The following is a 13,945-nucleotide window of genomic DNA, read 5'->3' as shown; positions in this document are numbered from 1 at the left end:
GCCCTGTGGCAGCTTGTCTGTGTGGTGTCCATCTCCCTTTCCCATATTCTGTGCCCAGCCAGGGGTTGAATATGTGGTTCCTGGGGGCAGGGGAACAAGGTGACCCCTCTGTTTGCTGCTAGATTTCCTCCACTCCAAGCTGCCCTCCACTGCTGTGATCCAGCTCCTCACAACGCTGCTGGTGGGCTGTCATCTTCCATGATTAGGACCTCTCACCCTGACACCCTGAGCAAGATCCTTCCCATTTCCCATTACATCCCCAGCATTCATCAAGAGTACGACTGCAGTCAGGCAGTCCTCTCAGTTAGAAGGTCTGGTTGTTTATGCTCACTAAGGCATCTGAGGGCATCTTTTTAATTTTGGGGACTCAAGAGTCGGCAGATGCTAGAACATGAAGCAACACACAAAATGAATCTACGGTGAGAAAGTGCATAGATGCAGAGTTCCTCCAGCAGCCTTTTTAATTTTATCACTCTCTAGAATTTCACCATTGCAGCTGAAATCTCCATCTACGCTGTCTTTTTCCTTAGTGAAACACAGATTGCTACGTAACAGTGACCACAGCTATTACAGATGATCAGACTGCTGTCTGCTAGGAGCTTGTTCGTTTCAACTGTAACCACCAAGGTTTCTAATAGATGCTTCCGCCTCCTCCCACATTCCAAAAACGTATGGGTTAGGAGGGTTAGTGAGTTGTGGGCCATGGTAAGTTGGTGCTGGAGCGTGGCAACAATTGTGGACTGCCCCCAACACGTCCATGGACAAAAACAACACATTTCACTGTATGTTTCAATGTACACGTGATGGAGAAAGTTTATCTTTTAATCTACTTTAGTGACAGTTTAGAGTTTTCAGCTGGTTTCACACACCATTCTGTGGTGTGAATGCTAAAGTGGTGTGAATTGCATCATAAAGTACTTAAGTGCTATGTGTCCATAGAATTATTTTCACATCTCTGAAGGCAAGTTACAGTACACTTCTGTCTGATTGCTGGGCTGTGTGTGCTGTTGCTGTTATGGCAGTCAGTGTTTGAGTGACTGACAAAGGCTGTGTACTTTCCCAGACACTGACAACTTGGCCTCCTAAATTTTCCTATCATATGACATATGGTTTCCTGACCTCTCAGCCACTGGCTTCCTTGACCCCCCTGACCAAGTACTGAAGAAAATGTTTATTTTTTTAGCGATACAGCATGGAGTTGGGCCTCCAAGCCATGGCTCCCCAGCAACAGCTCCTAATCACAGGACAATTGACAATGACCAAGTAACCTACACAATCTTTGGAGAGAAGGAGATAGGGGAGAGAGAGGGAAAGAGAGGAGGAGAAAGGGGAGAGAGAAAGAGGGAGGGGAAGAAAGAGAGGGAGAGAGAGGGAGGGGGTAGAGAGAGGAGTGAGAGGTGGTGGGAGAGGGAGAAAGAGATAGGAGAGAGGGAGAGAAAAGGTGAGGGGGAGAGGGAGAGAGAGTTAGAGAAAGAGAGGAAGCAAGAAAGGGAGAGAGGAGGAGATAGGGGAGAGAGAGGAAAAGAGGGGGAGAGAGAGACAGGGAGAGAAAGAGAGAGAGAGGAGTATGAACATGTTGGGCTAATGAACTTCATCAAAACTGGGAAGATTTGCAAGTCTTACCCATTTCCACAGTGAGAATCTCCAGCCTTTGTTCTCAGATTTCTGGATTGTTGCCATTAATGCCCTTACTGCTCAATGCCTGATGCTCTAAAATGCACCGATGTTCCCCAACACTCATGCTTTATTCCTGCTCCATTTCAATCCTTGTAACAATGTGATTTTGAAAACCATTCTAAGGTAATGGGTGGGCTAAAACACGTCACTTCAGAGTTCAGCTAACTCATTGAAGCATCACACATCAGGCCCATACCGATTCATCATTTCAAACACAAGGTCTGGGTGGCTCGAGAGCTTTACTCAACACCTAAACCACAAGCCAATCTGTCTCTCAACACACAGACTTGTGGAAATCACAGTGCCCCACTGAAATTCACCGCTGCCCTTGTACAGGTTTACAGGCACCAGCTATATGGATTGAAGTGACTCCTCTGATCTGTGCCTCCAATAGGCCATGCTTCAGATTTTGGCTTATCTGTCATCTACTCGACTCCACCATCAGGGCCATTCTCTTTGGCTCACCTCTTCTCTTAATTCCTTTGAATTTTTACACTTGATTTCAACAGTGCTGTTGGGTTTGAAAATCATGATTGGACATTCAAAGTGAATATGAAACTCCTGTTTTGGTACATGTAAACAAAGTTCTCTGCTTCTTCCTGTTGCTTCACTGGCTCTGATAGTCCAGTGGTATGGCGGATAGTGCTGCTGCCTGCCAACTCCTGTGAACTGGGTTTGACCCTGACCTGGGTGCTGTTGGACCCGCTCGGGCACTCTAGTTTACTGCCACAACCCAAAGCCATGCAGGATACATTACAGAAACAAAAAGCACTGATGGACATGTGGTGGGGGGGAGGCAGAGAATACGGTAGAAATACAGGGGAATGGTACTGATGGAATTGTTCTGCTTGGGTCTGGCATGGGTCTGATGGGCTGAATGGCCTGTTCTGTGCTGCACAGGGCAGCATTCTGGCATAGTAACTCAGAGCTTTTCTATGTTCATCACCAGTGTAGTATGTAGTGGGATTATTTTACACCAGGCCAGATAAAACTCACAATCACTCACTTGGCAGGGCATCAAGGAACTGACAGCACCCCATGAGGCAGTGATGTCATTATGGTTCCAGAAGCAACTCAACAAACACCAGGTAGCCATTGGAATGTCTACAGCATTCTCAAAATAGTTCAAAGTAGAAATTCTGCTTTGCTGACGTTTAACACCAACACAAAAAGACAAATAATTATTTCCCACAATGGCTTTTGTAGTTTGTTTCTTTGGCTTTTGTCAGCTAAATACATTTGAAGCACATAATTGCACAGATACTGATGCCCAGACACACTGTACATATGACCAAACATGCTTCAGACATGTAAATTAGAAAAACACATGAATATACTGCACGTGTACCCAGACACACAGAAACACACAGACACACACACACACACACACACACACACACTCACAAGACACAGACACACAAGACACACACGCACACTCTCTCTCTCTCTCTCTCTCTCACACACACACACTCTCTCTCTCTCACACTCACACACACTCTCTCTCTCACACACACACACACACTCTCTCGCACACACACACTCTCTCTCTCACACACACACTCACAAGACACACATGCACACTCTCTCTCTCACACACACTCTCTCACACACACACACTCACAAGACACAGACATTCTTTCTCTCTCTCTCACACACACTCACAAGACACACACATGCACACTCTCTTTTTCACACACACACTCTCTCTCTCACACACACACACACACTCTCTCTCTCTCACAGACACACACACACTCACAAGACAGACAGACAGACACACACACACACACACACTGTCTCTCTCTTTCTCTTACACACACACACTCTCCCTCACACACACACACACACACTCTCTCTCTCACACACACACACACTCTCTCTCTCTCTCAGACACACACACACACACACACTCTCTCTCTCTCTCTCTCTCTCTCACACACACACACACACACAGGGAAACAGTCTGGTGCTGGTTTACAGTATTAAAGCTAATTATGGCTGATTACAATGGATAATGAACTTTGCACTCCACACATAGAGCAGTTCACAACCACACAAACTGACTCCCTGCCAAGCTGCCAGGGTCCAAATTGCACAATCTGACCTATGCTGTGATTGTTTGAAAAACTATGTATGCATTCAGTGTTTCTGGAGAAGTAAAGGCAGGTGGGAGAAACAGCCAAGGTTACTTGCTCGTGATTGTTTTCACTCATGGCCCTGCTGACAGAAATTGTATGGGGCAAGTTTTAAACACAAAGAGTGGTGGATGCCTGGAATGTGTTGCCTGGGGTAGTGAAGCAGCCAAGTACAACAGAGGTGTTTAAGAGGCTCTTATGTAAAGCTAAGATTAGCATAGCTTTACTGATCACCTATACATCAAATCAGTGAAAAGCATTATTTTGCATCAAATCAAATTAGCAAAGATGGGCTGGACAGTGTCACCACGTTCCTGGTGCCAACAACTCACCAACCCTATCTGTACATTGTAGTTTGGGATGTGGGAGGAAACCGGAGCACCTATGCTGTCATGCAGAGAATATACGAATTCCTTTTAGACAGCGGCAGGGACCAAACTCCGATCTCACTACTGGCTGCTGCAAAGATTGTACGAACCACGACACAACCATACCACCCATGATAAGCGCATGAAAGTGCTGGAAATGGAAGGATCTAGACATTGTGAGGCAGAAGGGATTCATTTAATTATTTGATTAGTTTGTAAGATATAGGAGCAGAATGAGGCCAACTGGCCCATCAAGCCTGCTCAACATTCCATCATGGCTGATTTATTATCCCCTCAACCCCATTCTCCTGCCTTCTCCTTTCACCCTGACTAGCCAAGAACCTCTCAACCTCCACTTTAAATATGCTCAATGACTTGGCCTCCACAGCTGCCCCCAGCAATGAATTCCACAGACACACAACCCTCTGGCTAAAGGAAGTTCTCCTTCTCTCTGTACTAAATAGACATCCCTCTCTTCTGAGGCTGTGCGCTCTAGTCCTAAACTCACCAACAGTAGGAAATACCTGCCCACATCCACTCTATCTCAGCCTTTTAATAGGTTTGAATGAGATTCCCCCCCTCCCATTCTTCTAAACTTCAGTGAGCAAAAGCCCAGAGCCATCAAACAGTCCTCAACCATTAACCCTTTCATTCCCAGAATCATTCTTATGAACCTCCCCTGGATCCTCTCCAATGCCAGCACATCTTTTCAAAACTGCTCACAATACTCCAAGTGCAGTCTTACCAGTGCTTTATAAAGCCTCAGCATTAGATCTTTGCTTTAATATTCTAGTCCTCTCGAAATGAATGCTAACATTGCAATTGCCTCCTTACCACCAACTCAATCTGCAAGTTAACCTTTAGGGAATCCTGCAGAAGGACTCCAAAATCTATTTTCACCTCTGATTTTTTAATTTTCTACACATTTAGAAAATAATCTGTGCCTTTTTTCCTTCCACCAAAGTGTGTGACCATACACTTCCCTGGATTATATTCCATTTGTCACTTTTTTGCCCATTCTCCCAATCTGCCTTCACCATCAGCCATTCCATTTATCTTGTAATATTTGCAAACTTGGCCACAAAGCCATCAATTCCAGCATCCAAATCATTGACATTTAACGTGAAAAGATGCAGTCCTAATACCAACCCCTGCAGAACACCACTAGTCACCGACAGCCGATTAGGCCCCTTTATTCTGACTCTTGCCTCCTGCCAGTCAGCCAATCTTCAATCCATTCTAGTGTATTTCCTGTAATACCATGGGCTCTTATCTTGATAAGCAGTGTCAGGTGTGGCGCCATGTCAAAGACCTTTTGAAAATCCAAGTAAACAAATTCTACAGACTCTCCTTTTTCTATCTTGCCTGTTATTTCTTCAAAGAATTCCAATAGATTTATCAGGCAAGATTTCTCCTTTAGGAAACAATGCTGACTTTGGCCCACTTTAAAATCCACCTCCAAGTACCCCAAAACCTTATTTTTATTAATCAACACCACTGAAGTCAGGCTAACTGGCCTATAATTTTCCTTCCTACCTTCTTAGAGTGGAGTGACATTTACAATTCCAGTCCTCCAGAACCATTCCTGAATCTAGCAACTCTTGAAAGATCATTACTCATGCCTTCACAATCTCTTCAGCTATCTCTTCCAGAACCCTGGTGTGTAGTCCATGTGGCTTATCTGCCTTCAGACTTTTCAGCTTCCCAAGCTGAAAATGCTTAATATTAATAGACAATAGACAATAGACAATAGGTGCAGAAGTAGACCATTCGGCCCCTCGAGTCTGCACCGCCATTCTGAGATCATGGCTGATCATTCACTATCAATACCCAGTCCCTGCCTTGTCCCCATATCCCTTGATTCCCCTATCCATCAGATACCTATCTAGCTCCTTCTTGAAAGCATCCAGAGAATTGGCCTCCACCGTCTTCCGAGGCAGTGCATTCCACACCTCCACAACTCTCTGGGAGAAGAAGCTCTTCCTCAACTCTGTTTTAAATAACTGACCTCTTATTCTCAATCCATGCCCTCTGGTACTGGACTCTCCCAACATCTGGAACATATTTCCTGCCTCAATTCTATCAAATCCTTTAATGATCTTAAACGTTTCAATCAGATCCCCTCTCAATCTCCTCAATTCCAGCGTGTACAAGCCCAATCTCTCCAATCTCTCTGCGTAAGACAGCTCTGCCATCCCAGGAATCAACCTAGTGAATCTACGCTGCACTTCCTCAATTGCCAGAATGTCCTTCCTTAAACCTGGAGACCAAAACTGTACACAATATTCCAGGTGTGGTCTCACCAGGGCCCTGTACAAATGCAAAAGGACATCCTTGCTCTTGTACTCAATTCCCCTTGTAACAAAGGCCAACATTCCATTTGCCCTCTTCACTGCCTGTTGCACTTGCTCATTCACCTTCATTGACTGGTGAACTAGGACTCCTAGGTCTCTTTGCATTTCTCCCTTACCTAACTCGACACAGTTCAGACAATACTCTGCCCTCTTGTTCCTGCTTCCAAAGTGGATAACTTCACATTTATTCACATTGAATAACATCTGCCAAGTATCTGCCCACTCACCCAGCCTATCCAAGTCTCCCTGTATTCTCCTAACGTCCTCTTCGCATGTCACACTGCCACCCAGTTTAGTATCGTCAGCAAACTTGCTGATATAGTTTTCAATGCCCTCATCTAAATCGTTGACATAAATTGTAAAGAGCTGTGGTCCCAATACAGAGCCCTGTGGTACCCCACTAGTCACCTCCAGCCAGTCCGAGAAACACCCATTCACTGCTACCCTTTGCTTTCTATCTGCCAACCAGTTTTCTATCCATGTTGAAACCCTGCCCCCAATGCCATGAGCTCTGATTTTACTCACCAATCTCCTATGTGGCACCTTATCGAATGCCTTCTGAAAATCTAGGTACACAACATCCACTGGCTTACCCTCGTCTAACATCCTTGTTACACCCTCAAAAAACTCCAACAGATTAGTCAAGCATGATTTGCTCTTGGTAAATCCATGCTGGCTCGGCCTAATCCTATTTCTGCCATCAAGATGTGCCACTATTTTGTCTTTAATAATGGACTCAAGCATCTTCCCCACGACTGACGTTAGGCTAACAGGGCGATAGTTCTCCGTTTTCTCCTTCCCTCCTTTCTTGAAAAGTGGGATAACATTAGCCACTCTCCAATCTTCAGGAACTGATCCTGAATCTAAGGAACATTGGAAAATGATTACCAATGCATCCGCAATTTCCTGAGCCACCTCTTTTAGAACCCTCGGATGCAGACCATCTGGACCCGGGGATTTATTAGCCTTCAGTCCTACCAGTCTACTCATCACAGTTTCTTTCCTAATGTCAATCTGTCTCAATTCCTCTGATATCTTATGACCCTGGCCCATCCATACATCTGGGAGATTGCTTGTGTCCTCCCTGGTGAAGACAGATCTAAAGTACGCATTAAATTCTGTTGCCATTTCCCTGTTTCCCATAACAATTTCTCCCAATTCATTCTTCAAGGGTCCAACATTGTTCTTAACTATCTTCTTTCTCTTCACATAGCTAAAAAGGATTTTGCTATCCCCTTTTATATTCCTGGCTAGACTGAGCTCATACCTGATTTTTTCTCTCCGTATTGCTTTTTTAGTTAAGATCTGCTGTTCCTTAAAACTTTCCCAATCATCAGTATTCCCACTCATCTTAGCCCTGTCATACTTCTTTTTCTTTAATGCTATACAATCTCTGACTTCCTTTGTCAACCACTGTGGCCCCTTCCCCCTCTTCCTTCTCATTGGAATGAACTGCTTTTGCATCTTTTGTATTATCCCCAAGAATATCTGCCACTGCTGATCCACTGTCTTTCCTGCCAGGGCATCCGCCCATTTAACTTTGGCCAGCTCTTCCCTCATGGCTCCGTAGTCTCCTTTATTTAATTGCAACACTGACACCTCTGATCTGCCCTTATCCCTCTCAAATTGTAGATAAAAACTTATCATGTTATGATCACTACTTCCTAATGGCTCCTTTACTTCAAGATCACTTATCAATTCCTGTTCATTACACATCACCAAGTCCAAAATAGCTTCGTTCCTGGTTGGCTCAAGCACAAGCTGTTCCAAAAATACATCCCTTAGACACTCCACAAACTCCCTATCCTGGGGTCCAGCACCTACCTGATTCTCCCAGTTCACCTGCATGTTGAAATCTCCCATAACGACTGCATTACCTTTAGCACATGCCAACCCAATATCCACACTACTGTTTGGGGACCTGTACACAACACCCATTAGGGTCTTTTTACCCTTACTGTTCCTCAGCTCAATCCACACAGACTACTTCCCCTGTTCCCAAGTCACCTCTTGCTAAGGACTGAATCTCATTCCTCACCAACAGGGCCACCCCACCCCCTCTTCCAATATTGCTGTCTCTACGATAGCACGTATACCCTGGTACACTCAATTCCCAGGCCTGATCCCCTTGCAGCCATGTCTCCGTTATCCCAACAATATCGTAGTTCCCCATTTTCATCTGAGCTTCAAGCTCATCTGTCTTATTTCTGACACTACGCGCATTCAAGTATAGAATTCTGAGCCCATTCCTCCTCTCTTTGCTTAAAACACTGTCTACTGTACCTAACCCAGCTCCTTGAACTTCCATCAGGCTAATTGCACCCTGAATTTTGATGACCTTCTCAAGATCACCCAAACCTTCTACACATTTAACCCCATGCTCCTTCTGACCAACCCTCTGGATCTGGATCCCTGCCCCCTGCACATCTAGTTTAAACCCCCCCGAGCAGCACTGGCAAACACTCCTGCAAGAATGTTAGTACGCGTCTGGTTCAGATGTAGACCGTCCCTTCGAAACAGATCCCAATGTCCCTGGAACAAAGACCAATTATCCAAAAACCTGAACCCTTCCTTCCTGCACCATGCTCTCAGCCTCGTATTGATGTGCATAATCATTCTATTCTTCACCTCACTCGCACGTGGCACAGGTAGCAATCCCGAGATTGTCACCCTGGAGGTCCTGCCTTTCAGCTTCACTCCTAACTCCCTGAACTCTCTAAGCAGGACCCCCTCACTCACCTTCCCTACATCGTTGGTCCCTACATGGACCACAACATCTGGGTTCATGCCCTCACTCTCAAGAATAGCCTGCACCCGATCTGAGATGTCCCGGACCCTAGCACCAGGGAGGCAACATACCATCTGAGACTCCCGATCTGCCCCACAAAATCTCCTATCTGCCCCCCTGACTATAGAATCCCCTAAAACTATCACTCTCTTCTCTTCCCTCCTCCCCTTTCTAGTTGAGGGTTCAACCTCTGTGCCTCACTTCTGCCCCCTGATACCTTCAAATTTCTGGCATACTGCTTGTCTTCCACAGTGAAGAATTATGTAAGATACTTACTCAGTTCATCAACACGAGAAAATCTGCAGATGCTGGAAATTCAAACAACACACACAAAATGCTGGTGGAACGCAGCAGGCCAGGCAGCATCTATAGGAAGGAGTACAGTTGACGTTTCGGGCTGAGACCCTTCGAAACACTAACATTTTGTGTGTGTTACTCAGTTCATCCTTCATTTCCTTGTTCCCCATTACTATCTCTCCAGCATCATTTTCCAGTGCTCCGATATCCACTCTCAACTCTCTTATACTCTATATATCTGAAGAAAGTTTTGGTATCCATTTTACATTATTGACTACCTTACCTTCATATTTAATCTTTTCTCTCCTTATGGTTTTTTTAGTTGTCTTCTGTTGATTTTTAAAAGCTTCCCAATCCTCTAACTTCTGGCTAATATTTACTATATTCTATGCACTCTCTTTACTTTTATGCTGTCAATGACTTCCCCTGTCAGCCATGGTTGTGTCACCCACTCTACAGTATACTTCTTCTGTGGGATGTATCTATCCTATGCCTTATTGTTTCCAGAAACCCCAGCCATTGTTGCTCTACTGTCATCTCTGCTAGTGTCCCCTTCCAAGCAACTTTAGCCAGATCTTCTCACATGCTTCTGTACTTTACTTTACTTCCCTTTACTCCACTGTAATATTAATACATTTGACTTTATCTTGTCCCTCTCAAACTACAGGGTGAATTCTATCATATTATGATTATTGTCTCCTCAGAGTTCCTTTACCTTAAGCTCCCTAATCAAATCTGATTCATTACACAGCACCCAATCCAGAATTCCCTTTCTCCTAGTGGCCTCAACCACAAGCTGCTCTAAAAAGCCATCTTGTAGGCATTCTACAAATTCCCTCTGTTAGGATCCAGCACCAACATGATTTTCCCAATCCATCTGCATATTGAAATCCACCATGACTATTACTTCTGGAAACAATTCGTAAGGCATCGCCTTTGCTATCACCCATAGTAATTTGTAGCCCACATCCTGGCTATTGTTCAGAGGCCTGTATATAGCTCCCATTAGGGTCATTTCACCCTTGCAGTTTCTTAATTCCACCCATAAAGATTCTACATATTTCAATCCTATGTCACCTTTTTCTAAGGATCTGATTTCATTTTTTACCAGCAGGACCATCCATCAATGACTTATTTTCTTTATTTATGAACTTCTTTCAGTTATGACTCAGTGATGCCCACAATATCAATACTGCCAATCTCTAACTATCCTACAAGATCATCTATATACTGCATGCATTCTAATATAACACCTTCAGTTCTGTATTCATCACCCTTTTCAATTTTATAGAAACATAGAAACCTAGAAAATATACAGCACAATACAAACCATTCAGCCCACAAAGCTGTGCCATACATGTCCTTACCTTAGAACTACCTAGGCTTACCCGTAGCCTTCTATTTTTCTGAGTTCCATGCATCCATCCATGAGTCTCTTAAAAGACCCCATTGTTTCCACCTCCATCACTGTCACCGGCAGCCCATTTTATGCACTGACCCCATGTTACCCTTCAACTCATCCCACTGACTGCAATTTTGCTCTGTCAGCTGCTTGTCCTTTCTCACAGTCTCACCACACACTGCTGATTTAGATGAGGGCATTGAAAACTATATCAGCAAGTTTGCTGACGATACTAAACTGGGTGGCAGTGTGACATGCGAAGAGGACGTTAGGAGAATACAGGGAGACTTGGATAGGCTGGGTGAGTGGGCAGATACTTGGCAGATGTTATTCAATGTGAATAAATGTGAAGTTATCCACTTTGGAAGCAGGAACAAGAGGGCAGAGTATTGTCTGAACGGTGTCGAGTTAGGTAAGGGAGAAATGCAAAGAGACCTAGGAGTCCTAGTTCACCAGTCAATGAAGGTGAATGAGCAAGTGCAACAGGCAGTGAAGAGGGCAAATGGAATGTTGGCCTTTGTTACAAGGGGAATTGAGTACAAGAGCAAGGATGTCCTTTTGCATTTGTACAGGGCCCTGGTGAGACCACACCTGGAATATTGTGTACAGTTTTGGTCTCCAGGTTTAAGGAAGGACATTCTGGCAATTGAGGAAGTGCAGCGTAGATTCACTAGGTTGATTCCTGGGATGGCAGAGCTGTCTTACGCAGAGAGATTGGAGAGATTGGGCTTGTACACGCTGGAATTGAGGAGATTGAGAGGGGATCTGATTGAAACGTTTAAGATCATTAAAGGATTTGATAGAATTGAGGCAGGAAATATGTTCCAGATGTTGGGAGAGTCCAGTACCAGAGGGCATGGATTGAGAATAAGAGGTCAGTTATTTAAAACAGAGTTGAGGAAGAGCTTCTTCTCCCAGAGAGTTGTGGAGGTGTGGAATGCACTGCCTCGGAAGACGGTGGAGGCCAATTCTCTGGATGCTTTCAAGAAGGAGCTAGATAGGTATCTGATGGATAGGGGAATCAAGGGATATGGGGACAAGGCAGGGACTGGGTATTGATAGTGAATGATCAGCCATGATCTCAGAATGGCGGTGCAGACTCGAGGGGCCGAATGGTCTACTTCTGCACCTATTGTCTATTGTCTATTATCTACTTCCATACCAACTGCTCCATCCACAGCCCTGTCAGTTCAGCACAACACTGTGGAGCAACAGTCCCGGTCCTGTGCCATACTGTTCTACATATTTAAGTCATCTTGTTTGATGGGCTCACCGTGCATGTGAAACTTTGGATTGCACCCTGGCTTCTCACACTAGAGGGCAGCACTGAGTTTTGCCTGTTCCTTCTGTCCTTGGGTACAGGGGAATGAAGAAGCAAGTGGAGGTGTAAAATCATGAGGACCATAGATAAGTTGAATGCATTCAGTCTTTTTCCCCAAAGTTGGGGAATCAAGAATTAGGGGCATAGGGTTAAGGTGAGAGGGGAAGAAATTAATAAGAATTTGAGAGGCAACTTTCTCGCACAAAGTTGCATATATGTGGAACAAACTGCTACAGGAAGTGGTTGAAGCAGGTACAATAACAACTATGAATTGATTAATAACTTTCGCTAATGGGACTTTAAATGAGAGGCAGGCCTATTTAAAGGGAAATCTGAAATGCCAAGGAAAGTAGGAATCTCCCCCAAAAATGTGGAATGCACTACAAGAGGAAATAGTTATTGCAGTATCAGTTAAGAAGCACTTAAAAAAGCATTTCAGGATGTATATTGTATACATTTCTCTGACATTGAATTTGACCTTTGAACTTTGACAGGTACATAGAAGGGTGGGGCTTAGAAGACCAAATGCAGGAGATTGGGACTTGCTGATTGGGTACCATGGTTGGCATGGATTTGACGGGCCAAAGGACCTGTATCCATGCCGTATCACTCTGTGACTCTAAAGGGCTGTGGTTTTCTGACCGTCAAAGCTGAGCTAATTCAGCAGGTATTTTGATAGACTGGGACATTAAGTGAGGGTGAAATACACAGCATAAAAGCAAGAGGAACAACCTTCAAACCCCCGCCCATCCCTTTGGCTGTTCTTGTCACTGCAGAAGCTCCCCAGGATGTAAAGTGCTGGAAGAAAGCCTACAACTGGTTCTGTGGGTTTGACCAGAAGACCCAGAAGTTGAGCAAAGAGGAACAGGAAGATCTTCAGAAGCAAATGACGGACATCTCAGAGGTGCCCCTATGGAGAAACGTGGTCAACATTAATGCCATCATCTTGCTGACTGTCTGTGTCTTTTTCTGGGCATTTTATGCATAATTTGCAATTTTTTTTACCCCTGCGCACAATACATGGCTTATACACTCCTCTCTGATGAATGCACTAATTCAAACATTCTACAACACTATGTCAGTTTTAACGCTCCCGTAGCTTTTTTTATTTTTCTCTTTCTCAAGCAGTAAAGAAAACCATTGCCAAACAAAGAAAAATCATAGCGCAGCTATCTCCTCCTGGTTATCATCTCACACACAAGTACACCTGCAACACTGCAGTGGAATTAGGGACCAATGTGTGCAACCAGAAGAATCCCTGCTTCCACACCCCTCAGCCAAGGCAACCTGAAGAATTATCTTTGAATGAGAATTATTTATTAAAATATGCAATAGCTCTGGATAGAAATAAAACTGCAATTGGAAATCTAACGGTAAGCTCTGATTCTTTGTTTTGTATGTCAACCCAAACGTTCACATCACTAATCCTCCATTTCTGCAGATCTTTCTGTTGCTACTTCTTCTCAAGCACATCACCCCTACTGGGGCATAGGTTGCCAAAAGTCCTCTGTCCTGAGCTAGTAGGTGAAGATTCTTCCTCTCCCAATGATAAGGTCTTTGGTGCTTCTTTTGGCATGTCTGTAATATTTGTTTTTTTTGGGGA

The 13,945-nt window shown here is 44.4% G+C and overlaps 1 protein-coding gene across 1 annotated transcript in view; it reads left to right on the top strand.

Annotated features, from left to right (window-relative positions):
- The window catches only part of slc5a1 (solute carrier family 5 member 1), a 124,706-nt gene extending 110,970 nt beyond the window's left edge, over positions 1-13,736 (top strand). Inside the window, exon 15 of the mRNA XM_059983246.1 lies at positions 13,119-13,736. Coding sequence (XP_059839229.1) covers positions 13,119-13,330 — 212 coding nt within the window. The 3' untranslated portion in view covers positions 13,331-13,736. The remainder of the gene's footprint in view (positions 1-13,118) is intronic.
- Positions 13,737-13,945: the final 209 nt, after the last annotated feature.

The sequence above is a fragment of the Hypanus sabinus genome, chromosome 10, assembly GCF_030144855.1.
Source record: "Hypanus sabinus isolate sHypSab1 chromosome 10, sHypSab1.hap1, whole genome shotgun sequence".
Classification (NCBI taxonomy): domain Eukaryota; kingdom Metazoa; phylum Chordata; class Chondrichthyes; order Myliobatiformes; family Dasyatidae; genus Hypanus; species Hypanus sabinus.
This window is presented reverse-complemented; position numbering and strand designations above follow the sequence as displayed.